Source organism: Vicia villosa, linkage group LG3 (assembly GCF_029867415.1).
Source record: "Vicia villosa cultivar HV-30 ecotype Madison, WI linkage group LG3, Vvil1.0, whole genome shotgun sequence".
Taxonomy (NCBI): Eukaryota; Viridiplantae; Streptophyta; class Magnoliopsida; order Fabales; family Fabaceae; genus Vicia; species Vicia villosa.
This window is the reverse complement of record NC_081182.1, coordinates 58224276-58249356: the sequence shown is the minus strand read 5'-3', so window position 1 is coordinate 58249356 and position 25081 is coordinate 58224276. Positions and strand designations below refer to the sequence as shown.

The 25081-nt window shown below is 36.0% G+C and overlaps 1 protein-coding gene across 1 annotated transcript; it reads right to left on the bottom strand.

The window, feature by feature from the left end:
* Nucleotides 1-17171: 17171 nt before the first annotated feature.
* On the bottom strand, nt 17172-18860 carry LOC131661573 (phloretin 4'-O-glucosyltransferase-like). Its single transcript, XM_058931154.1, has one exon. It carries the CDS (start codon nt 18713-18715, stop codon nt 17306-17308), a length of 1410 nt encoding a protein of 469 aa, XP_058787137.1. The 5' UTR covers nt 18716-18860; the 3' UTR covers nt 17172-17305.
* Between the last annotated feature and the right edge of the window lie 6221 nt (nt 18861-25081).

The following is a 25081-nucleotide window of genomic DNA, read 5'->3' as shown; positions in this document are numbered from 1 at the left end:
GTCCCTGATAGTTTAAAACCCTATTCTGATGATTTGAAATTTCACTGTTGATCAATCCTTGTGTACGAGATGTCTTGAGCCAATGGATTAGGTCAAAATGATGCACTTGGGGTCTTGAGGTCATGTCCCAAGTCATTAGGTCAAATCCTGAGCAAAAATCAGGGGTATGCTATCTTCAGTCAAAACCCTAATTTGGTTGATTCAAAGTCCCTGAGCTTGTTGAAATGAATCTTTGAGGACCAAATGTTGATTGTTGATGAAGATGATTCATTTGAGATGAAGGGGGAACAAAACCCTAATTGATTGTTGCTTGTACTGATGAGTGATTTCTTGATTAAACCCTGCTGAGTCACAAGTAGCAAACACAAGCTATGCAATTTGTTAGAGATGCAAATGATGCATATGCTATGATATGAGGTGGTATCTTAGGTCAAAAATTGGGGTATGACAAAACTAAACCATCTATATTGATCATCACTTGTTCATACACAATATATTCACAAGAAATACATACAAAAGGCTAGGAAGATTACATCTTATCTTGATACAAAAGAGATTTAGCTATCCATGAGAATGGTAGCTTGCTCAAGAAGTAAAGGATGAAGATCAACAAGCATCAAAGGCGATTAATCGATGATCAAGGCTTCGAATCTTCAACTCTTAGTATGCTACAGTGTTTTGTGCTCTTGGTTCTCTCTCAAAATATCTCCCTCCTATCCTAAAGTGATCTGCCCCATAAACTAATCAAACAAAGTTTCGCAGACCTCACTTAGCGCGGTATAGCCCGCTAAGCGCGCCATCAAAAATTGCTAAACCGCCCAACCGCGCTAAGCGGGCTCCAGACCTCGCTTAGCGCGGAACTCTCTGCCAGAACTTCCTTCTTTTCTTCAAAACCGCGCTTAGCGGGCTCAACCTCGCTTAGTGCGCTAACTCTTTTCAGCAATCCTTGGCTTTGGTCTTGGAACATCTTCAAAGCCCTTTTCCATGGTCCAAGCTTCCAATTATCTATAAAAACTACAAAATCCAACACAGATTGCAAAGATAAGAACTATTCAACAATAATATAAATATAAGAATATATATGTACCAAATGATAATAAAATACTACTATTAACCACAAAAAGACTTGAGAGTTACCAAAATTTAACTAAGATATTTACACAAATTGGTAACTAACAACTCTCCCCAACTTAAACCTTTGTTTGTCCTCAAACAAAACAAACACAACCAAGAGATCACAAGCTAAGACAAGAACAATTGGGTGGTTCAAATTCCATAAGCACACAAGTAACATCTTACCTTTACTAAAATAAAACCATGATGCAGATACTAATACTAAATACATATTTGATGTCAACAATTCCTAAAACAAAATAAGTTCAAAATTGAATCACAACCTACACACTTCTCTAGTAAGAGACAAAATTGAGGATCCTAACACTCACACAACAATGCCGCCAACATCTAGAATCAATTATGCATTCATCTACAAAACATTTATATAAAAAGCGTAAAAGCAAGAATCACAAAGACTTTAGGGTTGAAACTTGGCTTGGTTAACAAGGAAGTGTCATTTCTCAAGGCAATTGAAACGAAAGGGTCAATTCCTAAGAGAGCATTCAAATCACGATTATATCCACACATCCTTATCAACCGATCACACAATTTTATTGCTCAAGAGTTCATCACTTTAAATTTAAAAGACACTAGCTATGAACAAAGCTCTTTTCTTTTCCTTTTTCTTTTTCTTTTTTTATTTTTTTTTTCTTTTTTTCTTTTTCTCTCTTGAGCAATCATTTATTTTCTTCTCCACACCAATACAACCAAGATAATTTTTTTATTCTCCCCAACTTGAATATTACCACCACATAATCACGAATGCTCCCTATTCTAAGGCGAAAAGGAATCAATCCTAACCACGTTTCATGGTGCTTTTCAAGGTTAAAAGAAAGTCATCAAGATTCAAATAAAAAATCGGCAATTATAAGGCATGACATGATACCGATTGAATCTTGGCAAAATGGCTCAAAGTGGTTAGCAAATACTCACACACTCACCGGGTAGGTTATATTTGGAAGAGAAGTTATACTCGTAATGCGAAACAAAATGCTTTGATCACTTTCATGCTTTACACAATTAAATAAAAACGCAAGATTAAACATAATAAACACGAGTTAAACGCACATTGTTGGTAACCACAAAATAATATATATATATATATATATATATATATATATATATATATATATATATATATATATATATATATATATATATATATATATATATATATATATATATATGTACAATGGCAAGGCTCCTCACACTAGTTTTAGAACTAAAATGATTCATTATTGAACTATATTTGTTAAAGAAAATATGACATCTAATTTGTACAATTACAAGCATCTAATTCATGGTATATTAAAGAAACGGTAGAAATGTACCTTGTACGTACTAATTTCACATTATATCATCACCGCCCCAATTGGTTGTAAAAGCTTGCTTCAACAAGGAAGCACTTTCACAAGAACAACAACAAAAATTTAAAACACAATTGCAAAAGTATATAGAAATACAAAGCAATTAAACTAAAAACTTAATAAATTAAAAACCAACACCAAAAGGTGTCAAAATATCCAAAAGGCATAGTAATGCCTAAGATTCAAAATACCTCATCCTTTAGAAGGATGGAACAAAACATAACAATGCTTAAGTCAAAATAAAATAAAATAAAATAAAATAAAATAAAACTAGCACTAAAAGCATCAACCAAAAAGAACTACTCATCCTCATCCTGGAGATCTTCTTCCACATTCTCATCCTCGCCACCTTCCTCCTCCTCAGGAAATGGACTGACCTCAGGCCAATTAGCATAATCCACCAAGTTTTGGCGAGAACTCCACGGATGAGCCACATGGGGCTCCATCATCTGCAACCTCAGCTGAGACATAGAGTCATGCAGAAACATGAATGCTCTCTGATGCGCCATATGAAATGCCAAGTTCTCCTCTCTATCAGGATCACTACGGCGGCGAGCAGGGCGAGCAGCAGCAACAGGAACAGCAGTCAACCTGGATAAACAATAACGTTCAATAAAAGTGTCATCAATAAAAGTGTCAATAGACACAAGACCCTCAGAAGGAATCTGCACTCTAGCTTTCTTGCACAGATTCATGATCAAACCCGGGAATATCAACTTGCAGGGAGCACGATCACCATGGCGAGTGCCACTCAAAGAAACCCTCTTAAGATCATTCGCAATAATGCGAGTAATATCAATTGGCTCATGCTCAATCATACGAGCAACCAGTGCAGCATACTCAGCAGGTAAAGAGGAGGTGTGACTCCTAGGCCTCAGATTATGAAGGACCACTGACATGAGAACCTGAGCATTAGTAGTCAACGACTTTCTAGAGAACTTCTGGGGCTACAGTGAAGGATTAAGATCATAAGACTGCCCCCTCGTGCACAAAACTTCCCTCAAATGCTCCCAATCAAAATTACCCCGTGCCAATTGTACATGATAACCACACAGCTCACCATCCTCAAAAGGCAATTGAGTTCCAAGAAATTCACGGATAGCCTGACGAGAAAAATCGATTTCCTTACCACGCACCCAAGTTTTGAACTCAAAGGCCACACCTTTAACCGGAAATTCCTCATTTGGCACGGCATTAGCATAAAATTCTCTTACAATCTACAAATGAAACTTAGGTGCAGGCTCACAAAGCTTAAGCCAACCATACTCCTCAATGGTGTTATGACACCACCCATAGGTTCCCTCAGGATTGATTCTCACAATTCGCTCTGGCCACCATGTCCTAACCTCTAGCTTCTTATACCTCTCCTCTTGGACATGACTCTTAAAACGGTTTTGATTAAACGGAATAGCCCTAGGTGCTTGAGAAGAACTGCCACCTTCGGTTCCGGTCTTTCTCTTCTTAAAGCCTAAGAATTTTGGTCCCATCTGAAATAATTAAAGAAATGACACCACAAAAAAAAAACCAACATGTTAACACAATAAATAACAAAAATAAACAGCCAAATCAAGAATCAAAGCAATAGATCACTCCCCCTGCATTAAACAAAAACAGGCAGAAGAGGGAATTTTTCTGAAATTCCCAGACCGCGCTAAGCGCGCCTACCACGCTAAGCGGGCTCTGCGATTTGCAGAAAAAATTCCCTACGAACCAGGGTTTCCTCCATACTTCATCAGCACCCAAATTCAGTTTAAACACACAATAAGGCCCAGGAAACATGTTCTATACTATGTTTTCAATACACAAAACCCTAACCACATGGATTTATTCCTAAATTAAATTTGAAAACTATATAATAGGAAGATAAAGTAAGAATGGAGAAGATGAAGATGCTTACCTTGAGCAATAGAATGAGATAACCTTGAGTGAAGCCAAAAGCAATTGCAAAAGACAAGCAAAGGAAGAGAGGAGAAAGATTTGAGAAGAAAATGGTCAAAATGAGGCAAGGGCACTCATAACCCTAACTTCTCCTCCTCACTCTCGTTCAGGGCCGGGTCAGAAGCAAAAAGGGGCCCAACGATTTTTATTTTTTTTAAAAAAAAACAAACCGCGCTAAGCGGGCTCTGAAGCGCGCTAAGCGCGCAACTCTCTGGAACTAAGGGTTCAAAAACCTTCAAAGCGCGCTAAGCGGGCTAGGAGCGTGCTTAGCGCCTGTGACAGAACTCAGAAAATTTTTTCTTCTACCAGCAAGTGTAACTTTACCGGTAGGCTGATTTTGGCTCGACCAGAACGCAAAAAACATAAACGGTAAAAAACACATAAAACAAGCTGAATATTTACAAATTGGGGTGCCTCCCAATAAGCGCTTTGTTTAACGTCGGTCAGCTCGACGGTCAAAGGCAATCAAGGATCACCAAACGATAAAACACAAGTTTCACGATTAAAATCGCTTCCTCGATAAACCTTCAACCTTTGACCGTTAACTACCCATTCTTGCTTTGATTTTTGGTCCTCTATCACAATAGCCCCATGGCTTCTAACCTCTTTGACCAAAAACGGTCCGGACCATTTCGACTTCAACTTTCCCGGAAAAAGTCTTAACCGGGAATTGAAGAGTAACACCAATTGTCCTACCTTAAAATCTTTCATTCTAATCTTACTATCATGATAGAATTTGGTCTTTTCTTTGTAGATAGAATTAGACTTGTAGGCATGCAATCTCATTTCTTCCAACTCATGAAGTTGGATTTTTCTTTGGTCACCACACAACTTGTGGTCAAAATTCAAAAGTTTCAAGGCCCAATATGCCTTATGTTCTAGTTCTACGGGAAGGTGACAACTTTTACCATACACCATTTGGAATGGTGTAAGACCGATCGGTGCTTTGAAAGCGGTCTGATACGCCCACAAGGTTTCATCTAATTTCATCGACCAATCCTTCTTAGAGCTAGACACAGTTTTTTCAAGAATTCTCTTAATTTCTCTATTGGTCCTCTCAACTTGCCCATTAGTTTGTGGATGATATGGAGTAGCCACCTTGTGCTTTACTCCATATTGCTCCAACACTTTTTCAAGCGGGGCATTACAGAAATGAGATCCACCATCACTAATTAACACTCTTGGCGTGCCAAACCGCGAAAATATATTTTTCTTCAAAAATTTTATCACGGTCTTACCATCCGCCTTGGGTGAAGCAATCGCTTCCACCCACTTAGACACGTAATCCACAGCTACCAAGATGTATTCATTTGACATAGAGGAAGGGAATGGTCCAACAAAATCAATGCCCCAACAATCAAATACTTCTACTTCTACAATACTTTGGAGGGGCATTTCCTCTCTTTTCCCTATTCCACCAGTTCGTTGACAACTGTCGCATGAGGCAACATGGTGGTAAGCATATTTGAACAAAGTAGGCCACCAAAATCCCGATTGAAGGACTTTTGTGGCCGTACGCAAACCATTAAAATGACCACCATACGGCGAATTGTGGCAATTCCACAAAATGCTTTTTGTCTCCTCATCCGCGACACATCTTCTCAAAAGATTGTCACTACTCAACTTAAACAAGTGAGGATCATCCCAAACATAAAAATTAGCATCGTTCAAAAACTTTTTTCTTTGATTCCAAGTTAGATCCTCCGGTATCCAGCCGGATGCTTTGTGGTTAGCCATATCCGCAAACCAGGGTCTAACTTCTTGTACCATGTACAGTTTTTCATCCGGGAATTCTTCCCTTACTTCTTTTTCATTGTTTGTCACCTCGGTATTCACTAACCGAGACAAATGATCCGCAATCAAATTTTTTGTACCTTTTTTATCTTTCACTTCAAGATCAAATTCTTGAAGCAAGAGAATCCACCGAATAAGCCTCTGTTTTGAATCAGGCTTGGTGAGAAGATATTTGATTGCGGCATGATCAGTATAACACACCACTTTAGAACCAATGAGGTAAGAACGAAACTTTTCCAATGCAAATACAATTGCGAGCAATTCTTTTTCGGTAGTGGCATAGTTAACCTGTGCCTCATTTAAAACTTTGCTCGCATAATGTATAGCATGGAATTGTTTGTTTTCCTTTGGCCTAAGACCGCACCAACCGCATAGTCACTCGCATCGCACATGAGTTCAAACTCAAGCGACCAATTAGGAGCGACAATTATGGGTGTGGTGGTCAAATTTGCTTTGAGTTCTAGGAAAGCTTTTAGACATGATTCATCAAAATTAAATTCCATACCTTTGTTGAGTAAATTACTCAAAGGCTTTGCGACCTTGGAGAAATCCTTGATGAATCTTCTATAGAACCCAGCATGTCCCAAAAAGCTCCTTATGCCTTTCACATTCACCAGAGGGGGAAGCTTTTCAATTACCTCGATTTTTGCCGGATCGACCTCAAGCCCCTTTGAAGATACCTTGTGGCCAAGAACAATCCCATCCGTTACCATGAAAGTGCATTTCTCCCAGTTGAGAACCAAATTTGTTTCAATACATCTTTCCATCACCACATCAAGATTTTTCAAGCACAATTCAAATGACGACCCGTACACAGAAAAATCATCCATGAACACCTCGATGCTTTTCTCGATCAAATCTGAGAAGATAGCTTGCATGCACCTTTGAAATGTTGCGGGAGCATTACATAGTCCAAATGGCATTCTTCGGTATGCAAAAACGCCAAAAGGACATGTAAAGGCCGTTTTCTCGTGGTCCGCCGGATTCACTGATATTTGATTGTATCCCGAATAACCATCCAAGAAACAATAGAAATTTCTTTCGACTAACCTTTCTAACATTTGATCCATAAAAGGTAATGGAAAGTGATCTTTTCTTGTTGCTTGGTTCAACCTCCTATAATCAATACACATATGCCACCCGGTCACCGCTCTCGAAGGAATCAACTCGTTCTTCTCATTTCTCACAACCGTCAATCCACCCTTCTTAGGAACCACATGCACCGGACACACCCATTCGCTATCGGAGATGGGATAAATCATCCCCGCCTCTAATAACTTCACAACCTCTTTTCTAACAACTTCTTTCATGGTTGGATTTAATCGCCTTTGAGGTTGTGCCACGGGCCGAAAATCATCTTCTAACATAATCTTATGCATACAATAGGCCAGACTAATACCCTTCAAGTCGGATAAAACCCATCCTATTGCTTCTTGATTCTTTGTCAATACTTCCTTCAATCGATGCTCTTCCTTGCTAGACAAACCGTTATTAATGATAACTGGCTTAGTAGAATTGTCACCGAGAAACACGTATTTCAAGTGAGATGGTAACACATTCAACTCCACCTTTTGCTCTTCAACTTTAGGTTCATCCTTCAACTCTTCAATTTGAGTTTCAAATGGATTCATCTCATCACAAGCCTCTAAATTTCTCAAGCAATCTTCAATTTCTTTCTCTTGATCTTTGGTGAGAACTTCAAGAGCTTCCATTAAAGTCTTCTCAAGAGGATTCGAAAAGTGCATTTGATTCTCCACTTTCATAATAGCCCTTTCGGTAGCATCGATTCTAAAACAATCATCATCATCACTCGGATGCTTGATGGCTTCAAAGAGATCAAGACATAACTCTTCATCTTGGTACCTTAATTTCATTAAGCCATCATCAATATCTATCATCATTCGGGCCGTCTTCATAAAAGGCCTTCCTAAGATCAATGGTATATCAGGATCTTCTTCCATGTCTATGACAACAAAATCAACAGGAAACCAAAATTTGTCAACCTTGACAAGCAAGTCTTCCGCAACTCCATGAGGATGAGCTGTGGATTTATCCGCTAATGATAACGTCATTCTCGTCGGCTTCAAGTCATTGATTCCTAATCTTCTCACCATAGACAATGGGATCAAATTAATGCTAGAACCGGTATCCGCCAAACCTTTGCCTATGTGAACATTTCCAATAGACACCGGTAAGGTTACCCGTCCAGGATCATTTGATTTTATCGGAGTAGTGCGTTGAATTAACGCATTACAACAAGAGCTCACTGTTACTACCTCTGGATCCAAGAATCTTCTCTTCTTAGTGATGATGTCTTTGATGAATTTTGCATACATCAGCATTTGCTCTAATGCCTCGGAAAAAGGAACATTGATTTGCAACTTGCTAAAGATGTCCAAGAACCGAGCATAGTGCTTTGCATCTTCTTTCTTTGACGGACCGGGAGGGTAAGGTAGTTTCTTCACTTGAATAGAATCATCCTTCTTCTTTCCCTTCTCACTCACACTCACTTTTTTTCTCTCTTTTTCTACTACTTTCTCAAGATTTTCTTTTTCCACTAATTCTTTTTCTTTCTCATTTTCAACTAAATCACCCTCAACATTTTTTTCTACTTCGATCACCCTATCTTTTTCACTCTCAACAATTTCCTCCTCAACTATCTCTCCTACACCCATATCAATATTTCTACCGCTACGAGTTAGAATTGACTTACAATGCTCACGAGGATTTTCTTGTGTAGTAGCCGGAAAAGGACCTTTGTTTTGATCGGCAAGTTGCTTTGACAATTGCCCGACTTGAGTTTCAAGGTTCTTTATTGCGGCATCCGTACTCTTTTGGCTTGCAATTTGCAATTGCATGAATTGGCTAAGAGTGTCCTCGATTGAAAGCTTTGTTTGTTGAGGTTGTTGATTGTAACCACCTTGATAAGGATTTTGACGATTCGATGGACCCGCATCCGGCCTCCATCCTTGTTGATAACCTTGATTACCTCTTTGTTGGTAACCTTGGTTATTGTTGTAAGGTTGTTGTTGTTGTCTCCCACCATATCCTTGATTAGGATTAGACACATAATTCACCTCTTCACCCGGTGGAGGACAAAAACCAGTTTGATGGTCACCCCTACACAATTCATACCACATCACCTGTTGATTTTTAGAAGGGATCCCATGTATCTCTTTGATTTGTTGAGGGAGTTTTGACATTTGTTGAGTGAGCAATTCTACTTGTTGTGTCAATAACTTGTTTTGAGCAAGTATTGCATCACTAGTATTCAATTCAAGAACTCCTGGTTTTCTTTGCGATGCACTACGGTTGTGTTGCCCTTGATGATCATTCAAAGCCATCCTATCAATGATAGCAATTGCTTCAGCAGCTGTTTTTGACATCAACGAACCACCCGCGGTAGCATCTAAAAGAGTTTTTGGTTGAGGTTGGAGTCCATTCCTAAAGATATGGATTTGAGACAATTCATCAAACCCATGACCTTTGCATTTTCTAACCATGGACTTGAACCTCTCCCATGCTTCATTGAGAGATTCATTCGAACCTTGAGAGAACACCACAATAGAAGTTTTCGCTTCCATGAACCTATTGTGAGGAAAGAACCGGTCCAAAAAATTCTCTTCTAACTCGTTCCAATTTGTCATGACATTATTTGGTTGATCAAGGTACCATTCCTTAGCTTTTCCAATTAAGGAATGAGGAAAGAGTCTCCTGAACACCTGTTCTTCTTCGGCTTCCGGAGCACCAATGGTTCCGGCGATCTCATAGAACTTTGTTAGATGAGTGAAAGGATCCTCGTGATCTGCTCCTGTGAAAGGATTCTGATAAAGTAATTGAAGTAACCCTGTTTTCATCTCGGAGTTTCTTCCATTGGCTTGATCACGAGCAAATTGTGCATTGAGTCGAGGGCTATTAACACAAGGCCCTCGAGCTGGAACATTAGGATCCGCAGCCATTTCTTCCTCAACCAAGTTTTCAACCGGAATTGAAGAAGAAGATGCTTCTTGTTGTTGTCTTCTTTCCCTAGCTAGTTGTCTCCTCCTACGAGTTTTGCTATTCTCTCTACGAGTAGTCCTCTCAATCTCAGGATCAAAAAGGAGTTGATCTGCAGGTATACGTCCTCGCATAAACTGTAATCTGAAAAACTAACCAATCAAATTAACAAACACAAGGAAAATAAATTTAGAAACAAGATATTAATTATAAGACTCAATACAAAACAAACTATTGCAATGCTTGCAATATCTAAACAACAATCCCCGACAACGGCGCCATTTTGTTGAAAGAGTATTGTGGTTTACTTTTCGCTTATATCGTATCCACAGGGATTATTGCGATATCACCGCCGTTCTATAGCCTATTTTGTCTTGAGTTAATGTTACTTTAGTTTTGAGTTTGCAAAAGTTCATTCAATAAATTTAGTAGCAAAGAGTAAATTAATGAAAGTTCTAAGTTAAAGAAAATGTATCAAGATTCGATTTTATCGACCTAAATTTGTATGTTTCCTTATAAATAGTATATTTTTGGAGGCTTGGGACTTATACCTACATGGAGGCCCATGGTATTTTTGAAATCAATTGATCAACCCAAAAAGATTTAATCAATAGTTTCTTTTGAAAAGAAAAACTCAAAAAGAAATGGTTTATCATTTTGAAAAACGGTGATCGTTCGCTTTGAAACGGTTTGAAATTTTGAAAGAAATCAAATTAATAGACACAAAGATTATACTTAATTAACACCTAGATGATTAGGGTTTGATCACAAAATATTTACAAATGATTAAGTTTGAAAAATCAAAATAAAAAAACAATATTTAAAGTATTTAAAAACACTTAAAAATATGTCATTTTAAACTTAATTAAAAATGTATTAAATAAATATATTTTTGTGATTTTTTTGATATTCATAAAATACATATATAAAATAAGAAGTGTGTAAAAAATGAATAAAAAATGAGTTAATTTGATTGGTTAAATTAATTGATGAAGTTGTGAAGAAAAATAAGAAAAATAGTGTTAAAAAATTGGGTTTTGTCTCCACAAGGACTTGAACTCACGCCCTCACTCTCACCAGCCAAAACAACAACCAACTGAGCCACGCTTGTGGCTTGTAAGTAACACGCGCCCAATTAAATATATTTTCAATCAATTTCAAAAAAACCTTTGAACAAAATCTGGCGCCAAGAACAAACCCTCAACAAGAATTTGAAAATCTTCGAAACTGAATGAAATTGATCAAGTAAAGGGTCCATCTCACTCGTTTTTTCATAAGGAACATGATGGTGACCTTTAATTTCATTTATTTTCACTCTAAGGCTATCAATTTTCTGATGAACACGAAGAACCCTAATTCTATGATTCAATCTGAAATTGTGTATGATTGATGAATTATGAAATTGATTGAGGGTTATTGATCAGTGATAGTGCAGAAACAAGATGGCAAAGCAATATTTCATTTATGATGCATGATTCATAGAGTTTGAAGTTCAAGTGTACTTACCTCAAAAACGGCCAAACTGAGAATTGAATTTTGATCTGGAGGTGTTACAGGTGCTTTGTATCAATCTGAATAGCTTCAATGATGATTATGGAAGGTGTCTGGATGCTTGGAGCAATTTGAATTCACCTGTGCTAAGCTATGGAACCCGATCTGCAGAGCCTTTGGAGTGTGAATCGAATTTGAAGATTATGAGGTTACAGGTCATATGTGAGTGTTTGGATCATTCATATGAAGTATATGGAGGGTGTTAGAAGTGATAGTTTGGGCAGATATGGCTTGATGTGAGAATTGGCATGTTAAGGTTCACTTTATGCAAACATGGAGGTGAGATGATGATTCTGAGTTTTGTGGTGATTTGGGGTGTGTGAGTGGATCAAACATATCACATATGATTTTTATGAGATGTTAGAATCATTACTTTGGCCAGAACTTCAAGGGTTTGGAGGTTGAGATTTCTACCTCTTTGAAACTCATGAAACTTGCAACTTAAGAAAGAAAGAGAAAGCCTATAATTTGTGAGGTTTTGGTGTGATTTGGAGAGTGGAAATGACCTCTATTTATAGGCCAAGATTTCTGAATACAAAGCCCTTGCAAGTGGATCAAAGAGTGATGATTTGGCTTAAGAGATAAAATGGAATCTTTCACATTTAATGCATATGGTTAAAAGTGACTTAACCATGGTTATTTTGCCAAGCTTCTTATCTCTTTCCATTATGATCTCAAACCAGAAAAATATCTTCCAATTATTGCATTGGTGTGTCATCACTTGTATTATAGGCCATATAGTGTATGAACTTAGTGAGAATGGCTTGTAATTTCATGCATAATGACCTCTAATGTCAAAATTCAAAACCATAGCTACACTCCATATTTTTTCATGCTCTTGGACATTTTGGAAAGCTCATGTTATGTACTTCAAAACCCTAGTTGAAAGTTTCTTCAAGACCTTTAAGGAAATGGGTGAAAAAGATCCATGAACTTTGAAGAAAATGAGATTTTAAGTGAAATTTTCAAAAGATGCCAACTTTGAAGCTCCATATCTCTTAAATGGTTGATCTTTTGGAAAATCATCATATGTGACAAAGTTGTTTATTGGATCAAAATATACAACTTTCATGTTGGAAGTTTTTTTCAGTTTGTAGGTGAAATTTTGAGAAATTCCCTTCCAAAGTTTGGAAAAAACCATTGAAAAACACTTAGAATTTTTCTAAGTATGGAAAGTCAAACTTTTGACTTTTTTATTCTTGATTGATTTTCTTGATTTTTCTTGATCAAATGACTTCATATATCATATATTGATGATTCAAAACTTCAAAAGTCAAGGTTGACCAAAATTCCCCAAAAGTCAATGGTGATCTTGTACAGTTGACTTTTTTCAGACGAATCGCGTTTCTGGAGATTTCAAATGAATCAAGCTATCCCCATCAAATGAGTGATATGAATGGATCACATTGAGTTATTGGAAGACCTTGAGCCATGGTTTAAGTTGTGGCACCATGTTCTGAATAAAAAGTCAGTTGTTCAGGTGATTTAGGTCAAAAAACCCTAATTGTCGACCTGATGAAATTGATGACTGTGGATCTTGAATTGAGACACAATTTCCATTGGATGTTGTCATAGGGATTATTTGAAGATGATTGAAACCTTTGATTGACTTCCTGGGGATTTTTAGGGTTTCCCAAATGTGATCCCTGATTTCAGTCCCTGATAGTTTAAAACCCTATTCTGATGATTTGAAATTTCACTGTTGATCAATCCTTGTGTAGGAGATGTCTTGAGCCAATGGATTAGGTCAAAATGATGCACTTGGGGTCTTGAGGTCATGTCCCAAGTCATTAGGTCAAATCCTGAGCAAAAGTCAGGGGTATGCTATCTTCAGTCAAAACCCTAATTTGGTTGATTCAAAGTCCCTGAGCTTGTTGAAATGAATCTTTGAGGACCAAATGTTGATTGTTGATGAAGATGATTCATTTGAGATGAAGGGGGAACAAAACCCTAATTGATTGTTGCTTGTACTGATGAGTGATTTCTTGATTAAACCCTGCTGAGTCACAAGTAGCAAACACAAGCTATGCAATTTGTTAGAGATGCAAATGATGCATATGCTATGATATGAGGTGGTATCTTAGGTCAAAAATTGGGGTATGACAAAACTAAACCATCTATATTGATCATCACTTGTTCATACACAATATATTCACAAGAAATACATACAAAAGGCTAGGAAGATTACATCTTATCTTGATACAAAAGAGATTTAGCTATCCGTGAGAATGGTAGCTTGCTCAAGAAGTAAAGGATGAAGATCAACAAGCATCAAAGGCGATTAATCGACGATCAAGGCTTCGAATCTTCAACTCTTAGTATGCTACAGTGTTTTGTGCTCTTGGTTCTCTCTCAAAATATCTCCCTCCTATCTTAAAGTGATCTGCCCCATAAACTAATCAAACAAAGTTTCGCAGACCGCGCTTAGCGCGGTATAGCCCGCTAAGCGCGCCATCAAAAATTGCTAAACCGCCCAACCGCGCTAAGCGGGCTCCAGACCTCGCTTAGCGCGGAACTCTCTGCCAGAACTTCCTTCTTTTCTTCAAAACCGCGCTTAGCGGGCTCAACCTCGCTTAGCGTGCTAACTCTTTTCAGCAATCCTTGGCTTTGGTCTTGGAACATCTTCAAAGCCCTTTTTCCATGGTCCAAGCTTCCAATTATCTATAAAAACTACAAAATCCAACACAGATTGCAAAGATAAGAACTATTCAACAATAATATAAATATAAGAATATATATGTACCAAATGATAATAAAATACTACTATTAACCACAAAAAGACTTGAGAGTTACCAAAATTTAACTAAGATATTTACACAAATTGGTAACTAACATTTATGCAAAGTCGCCTTTTGCACAGTGTTGTTCCACGGATTGGCGTTGTGTAAACTTTCTTCAATAAAAAATAGCCTTTCTGCCAAAGCATGAGAGTTCGGTATCCAAACCATTTGGTGTATGTTGTTCAATAGTTCGTTGACTCCTTGCAAGCCAAGATTAACCTGCATGAGTTGAAATTCGGGGAATGTTTCTCGTCCAGAAAATGTAGGAAATAGCGAAGTTTTGAATAAAGGTCCGCCTAGGTGGAATTGCGGTGCAGATATAAGGAATTGAGGATGTTGAGACGCTCCTTGATCTACCCTAGGTTGGACAAAATTTTGCGACGGGGGAACAGAAGGACCAGCTCTAAAGAATTAATCGTTCGTTTCCTAAGGAGGATATGGGTTATTCCTAGCAATTTCGTCTGCTATAGATGCTTGTCATTGGACGGTGAAGAGATTACCTTTGCAAGTTGTCATCGTTGAGAGGTTTGATGGAGGAGAGCTTAAGTGTGAACTTGACATAATTGATTTGGAAACAGAGATTTGCGCTTTAATTGAAGGAGATCTAGATTTCTATAAGAAGCGATTCAGTTGAATGGAAAAAAGTTAGATCGTGGAAAATCGTAGGAATCAGATGTCGACTCCCGCAGACGGTGTCAATATTTTGTTTTGGAACTAGATTCGATCAAAGAGGATGAATTCAATCTATCGTGGTGGTTCAGAGCTTCCTACGCGATGACTGACTTGTAAAGCTAGCACTCCAACACTTAAGTCAATAAGAAAGTGAAAAGTGAAGTTTGAATGAGAAATAATTTGGATACATGTGAAGTGACACATTTTTCTATTTGTATAGGGGGAATGATAGGTAAGTGCATGTATATGGAACACTGTGAGATGTGGTCGGCTATGGATTAATTTGGGATATTAGCGTGACATTTTTGGAAAGAATTTTCAGGAACGTACATGGGAAAAATAGTTTACATGTCTCTCCTGTGATAACCTCTTACATTGTAAATGAACCTCTGTCTTCTAGATCTAGCACACGGTTCAAAACATTATTCAAATTTTTAATAAATAAAACCTATGTAAAAGATGAGTCATGTTCTATTTAATCATCTACTAAATATATTTAATAGTAATAATTTTGATTGCGATCAACTGTGATTTTTTTAGAACATGTATAAGAGTATAAATTGTAGTTAATAAATTTTATTTAAACAATATTAATAATTTAATTTAGGGTTAATACTACTTTACCCCCTGCCATATAAGCGAGATTCGGTTTACCCCCTCTAAAAAAAACTTATTGGACAAACCTTGCAAAATAAAGATTCCATCAATATTGACCCTGATCAGTTTTCTTGGCCAAGATTCTTAAAACCTTGCCTACGTGACATTTTTGGTAGTGCTGACTGTACAACACATAAGCAATGTGGCACAGTCAGCACTGCCACGTGGAATTTATTTATTTTTGAAATTTTTTTTTAAAATTAATATTTTTAAAAAAAAAATTTTTTTAAAAAAAATTAATATTTTTTTTTTATAAAAAAATTAATATTTTTTTTAAAAAAATTTAATATTTTTTACGTTTTTAAAAAATATTTGACAGTACCTGCGGATTTACGTACGGATTTAAAAATACCTGCGGATTCACCAACGGATTTGACAATACCTGCGGATTTACCTACGAATTTGACAATACCTGGGGATTTACCTTCGAATTTACCTGCGGATTTACCTACGAATTTGACAATACCTGCGAATTTGACAATACCTGCGGATTTACCTACGAATTTGACAATACCTGCGGATTTACCTATGGATTTAAAAATACCTGCGGATTTACCTACGGATTTGACAATACCTACGAATTTAACTACGAATTTAAAATTACCTGCGGATTTACCTTTAAAAATACATGCGGATTTACCTGCGAATTTGACAATACCTGTGGATTTACCTACGGATTTGAAAATACCTGCGAATTTATATATAATAAAAATAAATTTTAAAAATAATAAAAAAAATAGTAAAACAATTTTGGAAAAAAAATTAATAAAAACGTAAAAACGTAAATTTTTTTTTAATTTTTCCAATTTTTTATAATTCTTTTTCAATTTTTTTATAATTTATATATAATAAAAACGTAAAAAAAATATTATTTTTTTTTAAAAAATTTTTTTTTTAAAAATCAACAAAATTAATAAAAAAAATTTTAAAAAATATTAAATTTTTATTAAAAAAAATTAATAAAAAAATTTTTCAAAAAAAAATTCCACGTGGCAGTGCTGTGACTGTGCCACATAAGCAATGTGCTGTACAGTCAGCACTACCAAAAATGTCACGTAGGCAAGATTCTAAGAATCTTGGCCAAAAAAACTGATCAGGGTCAAATTTGATGGAATCTTTATTTTGTAAGGTTTGTCCAATAAATTTTTTTTTTTTAGAGGGGGGTGAACCGAATCTCGCTTATATGGCAGGGGGATAAAGTAGTATTTACCCTTTAATTTATATCAAAGTTTAGTGTCAAACCTTTGGGTCATAAGTATAGGAAGGTGTATGGTTATGAAGAACCAATCACAAAGTGATATAATTTTTTGAAAAGATTTGTCTTGGCATACAACATGTTACAAGTGAAGCATTATTAGGATACACTCAAACATAATCTTTTTCTCTTCAAAACTAACATCCCAATAGCTAAAGAAAACAAGAGCTAACTAACTTTCACTCACATCCAACATCATCTAAAAACCTCCTCAAATTCTTATCCGAAGACCCTCCTTCCTTCACAGCTTCCCTAGCCAAACTCTTCAATTTCTTAGCATTCCTTCTAAGTTCCTCTCCTTTTTCTCCCTTCCCCATAACCACATCCAAATACCTCCTAATTTCCTCAGCTTTCACTACCCCTTCCTTATCACAAACCATCCTCACCCCACTCCCCCACACATCTTCAATCAACTTTGCATTAGTAGTTTGATCTGTCCATTGTGGAAACGCCACCATAGGAACCCCTGAACATAAACTTTCCAATGTTGAATTCCATCCACAATGTGTCACAAAACAACCTATTGAACTATGCGACAGAACCTCCACTTGACAACACCATTTCACTATCTTTCCATTAACATTCCTCTCTAGTTCCTCTCTACAACTCAACTCATCACTATCATCATGTGATTTTGTATCTCTAATTACCCATAAAAATGAAAATCCAGAATCCAACAGCCCACGTGCAATTTCCTCCATTTGTCTCTTAGACAAAACAGCAAGTGTACCAAATGAAACATAAACAACAGACAGTTCATCTTTTGAATCCAACCATTTAAGGTAGTTATCCTCCGAATCGACACTAATAACATCACCACCAAACGAAGTATCCAAAGGATCCTTACCGTCCAAGAAAGCCGACGGAATCAACGGTCCGATCGGTATCATTTCAATTTTACCAACATCAACTTCTCTCAGTGCTTCATATTCAAATTCCTCAACTGTGTTCACAAGTATTCTCGGGTTGGTTTCTTCTTCGAGAATCTGAATGTGTTCTTTGAGAGATGGAAGAGCAAAAGTGTAAGGACTCGAAGCCAATAAAAATGAAGGAATGTCACATTTCTTAAGAGAGAATGGCAATCCTGGTAATTCTATGGCTTCCGCTGATATGTTTTTGATGTAGTCACCATGTTCATGAAAGTAGTGATAGTAGATATCAAAAACTGTTGCTGCTTGAATCCACAGTAGCACCGATGGGAGATGAAGCTCACGCGCCACCTTGGCGGCCCAAGGAAGGAGGATGCTGTAGGTTAAGCAAGTGAAAGGATGATTTTCTTCTTTGGCGGAGAGTATTATGTTTCTGAGAAACTCTGAGCCGCGGCGCGTAAGCTCGGATACGTAGGAGACTATGACCTTGTCGTCGCTTGTTGTGAGTCCGTCGTCGTAGCCGTCGGAGAAGGTGGCGAAGGAGAGGCCGGGGGTGGTTGGTTTGTTGACAAGGTGACTGTGTAAGTAGATAGTGGTGGCGAAAGTGACGTTTGCGCCTAAAGTAGCGAGTCGTTTGGCGAGTTGGAGGGCGGGGTTTATGTGACCTTGTATAGGGTATGAGATGATGAGGAAACGGTGGTTTGGGTGTGTTGCTGCCATGGTAGTGGTGGCGCGTGAAATGCACCGGTACTAGGGATGGAGAGGAATTGTGTGATGTGCAGTGCATGGATAGGATAGGATACAAGTTTGTTATATATGGATGGTGTGATGTTTGGCGTGACGAATCTGTATCTGACAGTGAAATTTGTTTAATTTTAAGGATTTAAGTTTGGCTAGTTTGTAATTTTCTTAGATACAAGAAGACAAGAAGACATGTGTGAAACGTGAACCTCTTGTACTTTACTTCATGTTAAGATATGAATTATGAACCTCTTGTACTTTACTTCATTTTAAGATATGAATTGTGAATCACTAGATGTCATGTGATGCATCTATAAAGATGCTTTTGGTTTAGATTAATTGTTATAACTTTCAGTTTAATGGAATGTTAGGTTTGGCGTTGAAAATAAAAAAATTGTATGTTATTATTTTAAGGTGAATTTTGGGAGTTATAAATTTAAGTTTTAGTTAGACGCCCGTTTGTGGCATAGTTTACCGTTGAAAACAAACACACTATAATAATTTTTGTATCACAATTATTATTTATAATTATTATCTTTAATATAATTTAATATTTTTAAATATAACTGAAATTTTAAATGGATAATATCTTTACATATTATTAGCATATACAAATTTATAATTTTAATTTAAATAGAATGAAACAGTGAAACCACTAATTAACCTAGAATCTAGTTAGGCTTGTTTAGTACTAGTATTATAATTGTGGGTTAATAATAACTAGTCACGGACCGAGACAATCACATTTAAAGCAATGAGTACTACATATAAATTATAATATTACACACACACACATATATATATATATATATATATATATGTATATATATATATATATATGTATGTATATGTATGTATATATATGTATATGTATATATATGTATATGTATATATATGTATATGTATATGTATGTATATGTATATATATGTATATATATATATATATATATGTATATGTATATATAATAATAACTAGTCTCACACACACACACATATATATATATATATATATATATATATATATATATGTATATATGTACATATATATATATGTATATATGTACATATATATATATGTATATGTATACATATATATATATACATATACATATATACATATACATATATACATATATATATATATACATATATATATATATATACATATATATATATATATATATATATATATATATATATGAGGAGGGATCAAATTACACCCGAAAAGTTACACCACGAGTTACACTCGTTCAATAACCACATCTCGAATTAATATTTTTTAAATTCAACCGTTCGATTGAAACATAATATCATATAGATCATACCTATAAATTTTGAGCTTAATCTATAATCATTTACTATATCATCAAGATATCCAAAGATTAACGTCAAAATGAACTTTCATATAACGTTAATTTTGATGTAATTCAATGACATAGCAAATCATTATAGATTAAGCTCAAACTTTATAGGTATGATCTATATGATATTATGTTTCAATCCAATAGTTAAATTTAAAAAATATTAATTCGAGATGTAGTTATTGAACGAGTGTAACTCGTGGTGTAACTCTTCGGGTGTAATTTGATCCCTCCTCATATATATATATATATATATATATATATATATATATATATATATATATATATATATATATATATATATATATATATATATATATATATATATATATATATATATATATATATATATAGGGGACGACTCAAGTGAGAACACTGGGTTATTATGAGAAATGAGAACAATGAATCACAACCATTAGATTTAGATTTGTTGATTTTAAGAACCAAGTGTTCTCACTTGAGTCGTCCCCTATATATATATATATATATATATATATATATATATATATATATATATATATATATATATATATATATATATATATATATATATATATATATATATATATATATAGGGTTATATTTATTACAGGAGTAAGTTATTATAAGTTACTCCAAATTTATACCATTGATTTTTTTCAATCTAATGCTTAAAAATAATAAGTAACATTTTTCTCTCTTCACATTTAATTACTTATTATTCTTTAACCACTGGATTGAAAAAAATCAATGGTCTAGATTTGGAGTAAATATAACCCTCCTCATATATATATATATATATATATATATATATATATATATATATATATATATATATATATATATATATATATATATATATAAGGATCATATTAAGTGAGAACATTTTTAAGTGAGCAACGAGAGAAATAAATATCAACTATTAAATTCATCAAGAGAGAGAATGTTAATACATTAATGTGGCTATTAAATTCTCTCTCTTGATGAATCCAATAGTTGATACTTATTGTTTTCATCTCTCATTTAAAAATGCTCTCATTTGATATTTCACTATTCATCAATATATGGTGAACACAAAAATATTATAATAATATATTTTTAAGATGTATTTATTTATATTTTTTTAATAAAAAATATCAATATAAAATTGTGTGATTAATGAATTTCATAACTTTATTAATCTATATTTTATATTTTATTAATTAATTTAATTTAATTACTAAAAATTATTTTTAATATATAATTATTTATTAACCATCATCATTTCGTTAACCAATTTTTAACATTTTATTAATCAATTTTGTTTTATTACTAAGAATTAATTTTAATATTTGGAAGTTCATTAATCAATTTCATTACTTTATTGATCAATTTTAATTTTATATTATGTGGGGATTATTCACGGCCACAACACTGTTTACGGCACTGTTCATATCAATGTTCACATTACTGTTCATCGTATCTGTGAACAGTAAATATAGTTTAAGTGTAAGGAATACTGTAGGAATAACATTGATATCTATAATTTTGTATATTTTATTGTACGTTAATATCAGATAATTTTCTCCATTCTAATATCATTAAAAATACTTTTAGATAAATAAATAAATTGTTTTTTCAACAAAAATTAATCTGTTTTGAGATGTGCTTATATCCATCCATTAAAAAACTAAGCTTGTAACATGCTGTTAACATTGCATAATGGAGTAAATACAATTAAGATAATAGAGAGTTATGAGAGAGAAAGTTAGAGAGAGTGTGTGTTAGGGCTTTGTTTTTTGCGTTTTTGTGATTTGTCATCATGGTTCAAGCTAGCAATCGAGTTGGTGGAGGGTGGTCTAAGATCATCAGGAATAAAGGTAGAGATTTCAACAAAGTGAGATGGGATATCTGGATAAATGATATTGAAGGAGTAGCTGGGGTATCAACAACTTTCTTCATTACAGATTTTGAAGAGAAGTGGAGAGCGAAAGATTTGTTCTTCGAACTCAAGGATTTTGGCTTGGTGGAGGAAATCGTCATCCCCCCTAAGAAGGATTGGAGGGGATCGAGGTTCGGTTTTGTGAGGTTTCTTGACGTGGTAGATACCAGGGTGTTGGAGGTTAAGCTAGACAACGTGTGGTTGGAAGGGAGAAAGCTAAAGGCTAATATCTCTAAAATCAAAAGAAAGGAGCTCGTTGCGCATAGAACGAATCCTCTTGACCATCGTAAGAAGACGTTCTTTTCACCACCGCATGTAGCAGCTAATAAGATCCAAAGCTCTGGTCCATCCAAAAGTTTTGTGGAGGTCTTGAAGGGTTCCTCGGTTCGCGTTCCATTGGAGAAGATGGAGTCCAGTAAATCTTTCTGCTATTCTACAAGTGAAGAGGAAAAGAAGTGTCTTAGCAACAAGAAAGTAGGGATCGTTCACACCCCTGGTCTTGCTTTCAGTGTGAATCAGAGTTTATCAGAGGAAGGATTTTTCTCGGTTAGGGAAATTCTGCTAGGCCCCAACAACTGTCTGTTAGAGGAATTAGTGGAGGGGGATCTTGAAGCTTTGCTGATTGAAGAAGGGGGTTGGAAAGACCTGTTGTTCAAAGAGGTTAGAAACTGGCGGCCCACGGATGTGGAGTGTGTTAGGGCTGTGTGGATTTCGTGCTACGGGATTCCAAGTCATGTGAGAAACAAAAACTTCCTGGAGTCTCTGTTTGCAGATTTGGGAAGTGTCGCGAATTTCGAATGCATCAACGCTAATCCAGTCAGGCTGGATGTTCTGAAGGTTATGGTTTTCACTCACTCTGTTGAGTTGATCAGGAATAATGTTTCCGTTTGCTTAGACGGTTTGTGGTTCAATATTATGCTCTTAGAAGAATATCAGGTGCATCTGGAGGATTCAGATAATTCTAGTCGAGCTTCGGAGTCATCAGTTTTCTCCGGCAGTTCTTCTTCGTCGGTGTTGGGGTCAGGGGGAAAGGAAGGTTTGGAGGCGATGGGGGAGGATCGAGGTACGGGCGCAGACTTCTTTTTTGAAAAGGTCAAATCTGACATCCAAAAGCAGGTTATAGTTCCACCAGAGGTTTCACCAAAAGGTAGGACTGCTGGGACTGCTGTCGTGGGCCCAGAGGATCTTGATATTGGAGCAGATAATAAGGTCATTACTTCGTTTTGTCCAGCGAGTCCAGGTTCTCCTAATACAAAAGATAGTATATCCTCCTTTTCATTGAGTAGGGAAGAGGGTAGCATAGAAAAGGTTAGTTTTAAGAAAAGCGAGGAACAGGTGGCGTGTCTGAATAAGGAGGGGCCCGCAGGATTATTCGTTTTTGTATCTGCTGAGGTGGATTCTTCACCTATCCTATCTAATGGGCCTTCAAACAACAAAGTGTGCCTTTTTTTAAAAAGCCCAATAGAAGATGTGATTTGTGGCCCAGAGTCCCAAGGAAATTCTGGTCTTGTCCCAGACCAAAGAGTGAATCTTCACAATGTATTGGACTCTTCTATTCTGGGTCCTCCTGATGATAGTAACTGCAAAGGGGAGTTTTTCTCCTCCTCCGCTAAAGAGAATATCGCGTTGGAAGGGGAACCGGAGAAAATCAGAATATTGAAGAATTCCAGAAAAGTGCGGAAGAAGATAAAAGAGGTTCTTCAACTTGGGTCGGTGGTGGAGGATTTCGTTTATCCTGCGGAGAACTATGCTCCAACTCGGGTGGAGCAGTGTCGAGCAACTAATCCAGGTTCTGTTTTATTCTACAAAAATAACTATCTTTTAGGAGGTTTGCCCCTTTCTTGTGAATCCTTGAACCATTCTGATTTCCGTAATTGCAACTCTAGGATAGTAAATGGTGTTATGAGTAAAGCATCCACAGGCTTATGGAATTCTATGTTGAGATTGGGAATATCTAATTTGTCTTCTGATTTTGATTCGATTAGTAAGCTGGGGGAACTTAAGAAGGGTGAGAAAAAAGAGGGGAGTAATCCTAAGGAGAAAAATAATCAGGGTGTCAAATGATAGTGCTGTCCCTTAACATGAGAGGAGGTGGAAATAGGGTAAAAAGAAAAAAGTTGGTTTCCATAATAAGAAAGGTATGGTTGATATATGTTTTATTCAGGAGTCTAAATTGAGTGTGGTGGACAGTGGAATTGTTAGAGATTTATGGGGTGATGACTTTGTGGAGTGGTCTTTTTCGGAGGCGAACGGGGCATCGGGAGGTTTAATAACTATGTGGAAGAAGAACCTTTTCAATCTGATTTTCAGTTTTAAAAGACAATGTTTTCTTGGGCTTTGTGTGGAAAAGAATGGTAAGTTGATATACTTTGTTAACGTTTACGCCTCTTGTGATAGCAGACGGAGGCTGGAAACTTGGAATTGCCTTTTGGATTTCAAGTCTAATAATGTAAAAGGGTCTTGGTGTATAGGTGGGGATTTCATCTCTATCTCCTCTTTGGAGGAAAGGGTAGGAAAATTCGGAAGGAGTTTTAGAAAAGAGATGTCGGAGTTCAACGACTTTATTGAAGGGATGGAGTTGGTGGATGTCCCGACTATAGGAGGTAAATTTACTTGGTTCAATGGTAATGGTAAAGCAATGAGTCGGCTTGATAGATTTCTTTTATCGGAAGACTTTATTGAAGATTGGAAGGTGGAAGGCCAATTCATAGGAGATAGAGACATATCCGACCATACCTCGATTTGGTTAAAAGATAATAAACAAAATTGGGGCCCTAAACCATTCAAGTTCAACAACTCTTGGTTCAACCATGAAGATTTCATTCCGTTTGTCACGAAGGAGTGGTAAAACTTTAGCATTAAAGGGAGAGGTGATTTTTGTTTCGTAGAAAAACTTAAATTTCTGAAGAAGAGACTTTCTTGGTGGAACAAGGAGGTGTACGGGTGGTTGGACCTTAACATAGAGAAGTCCGGGGAGGAGATGAATTTTTTTGATAACTTGTTTGTTTATTTTGCAGGGGATGTTCCGGAAGAGATGGTTAAGGAGAGATCTAAGGCGATGGCGAGTTTTTGGACTAACCTCTT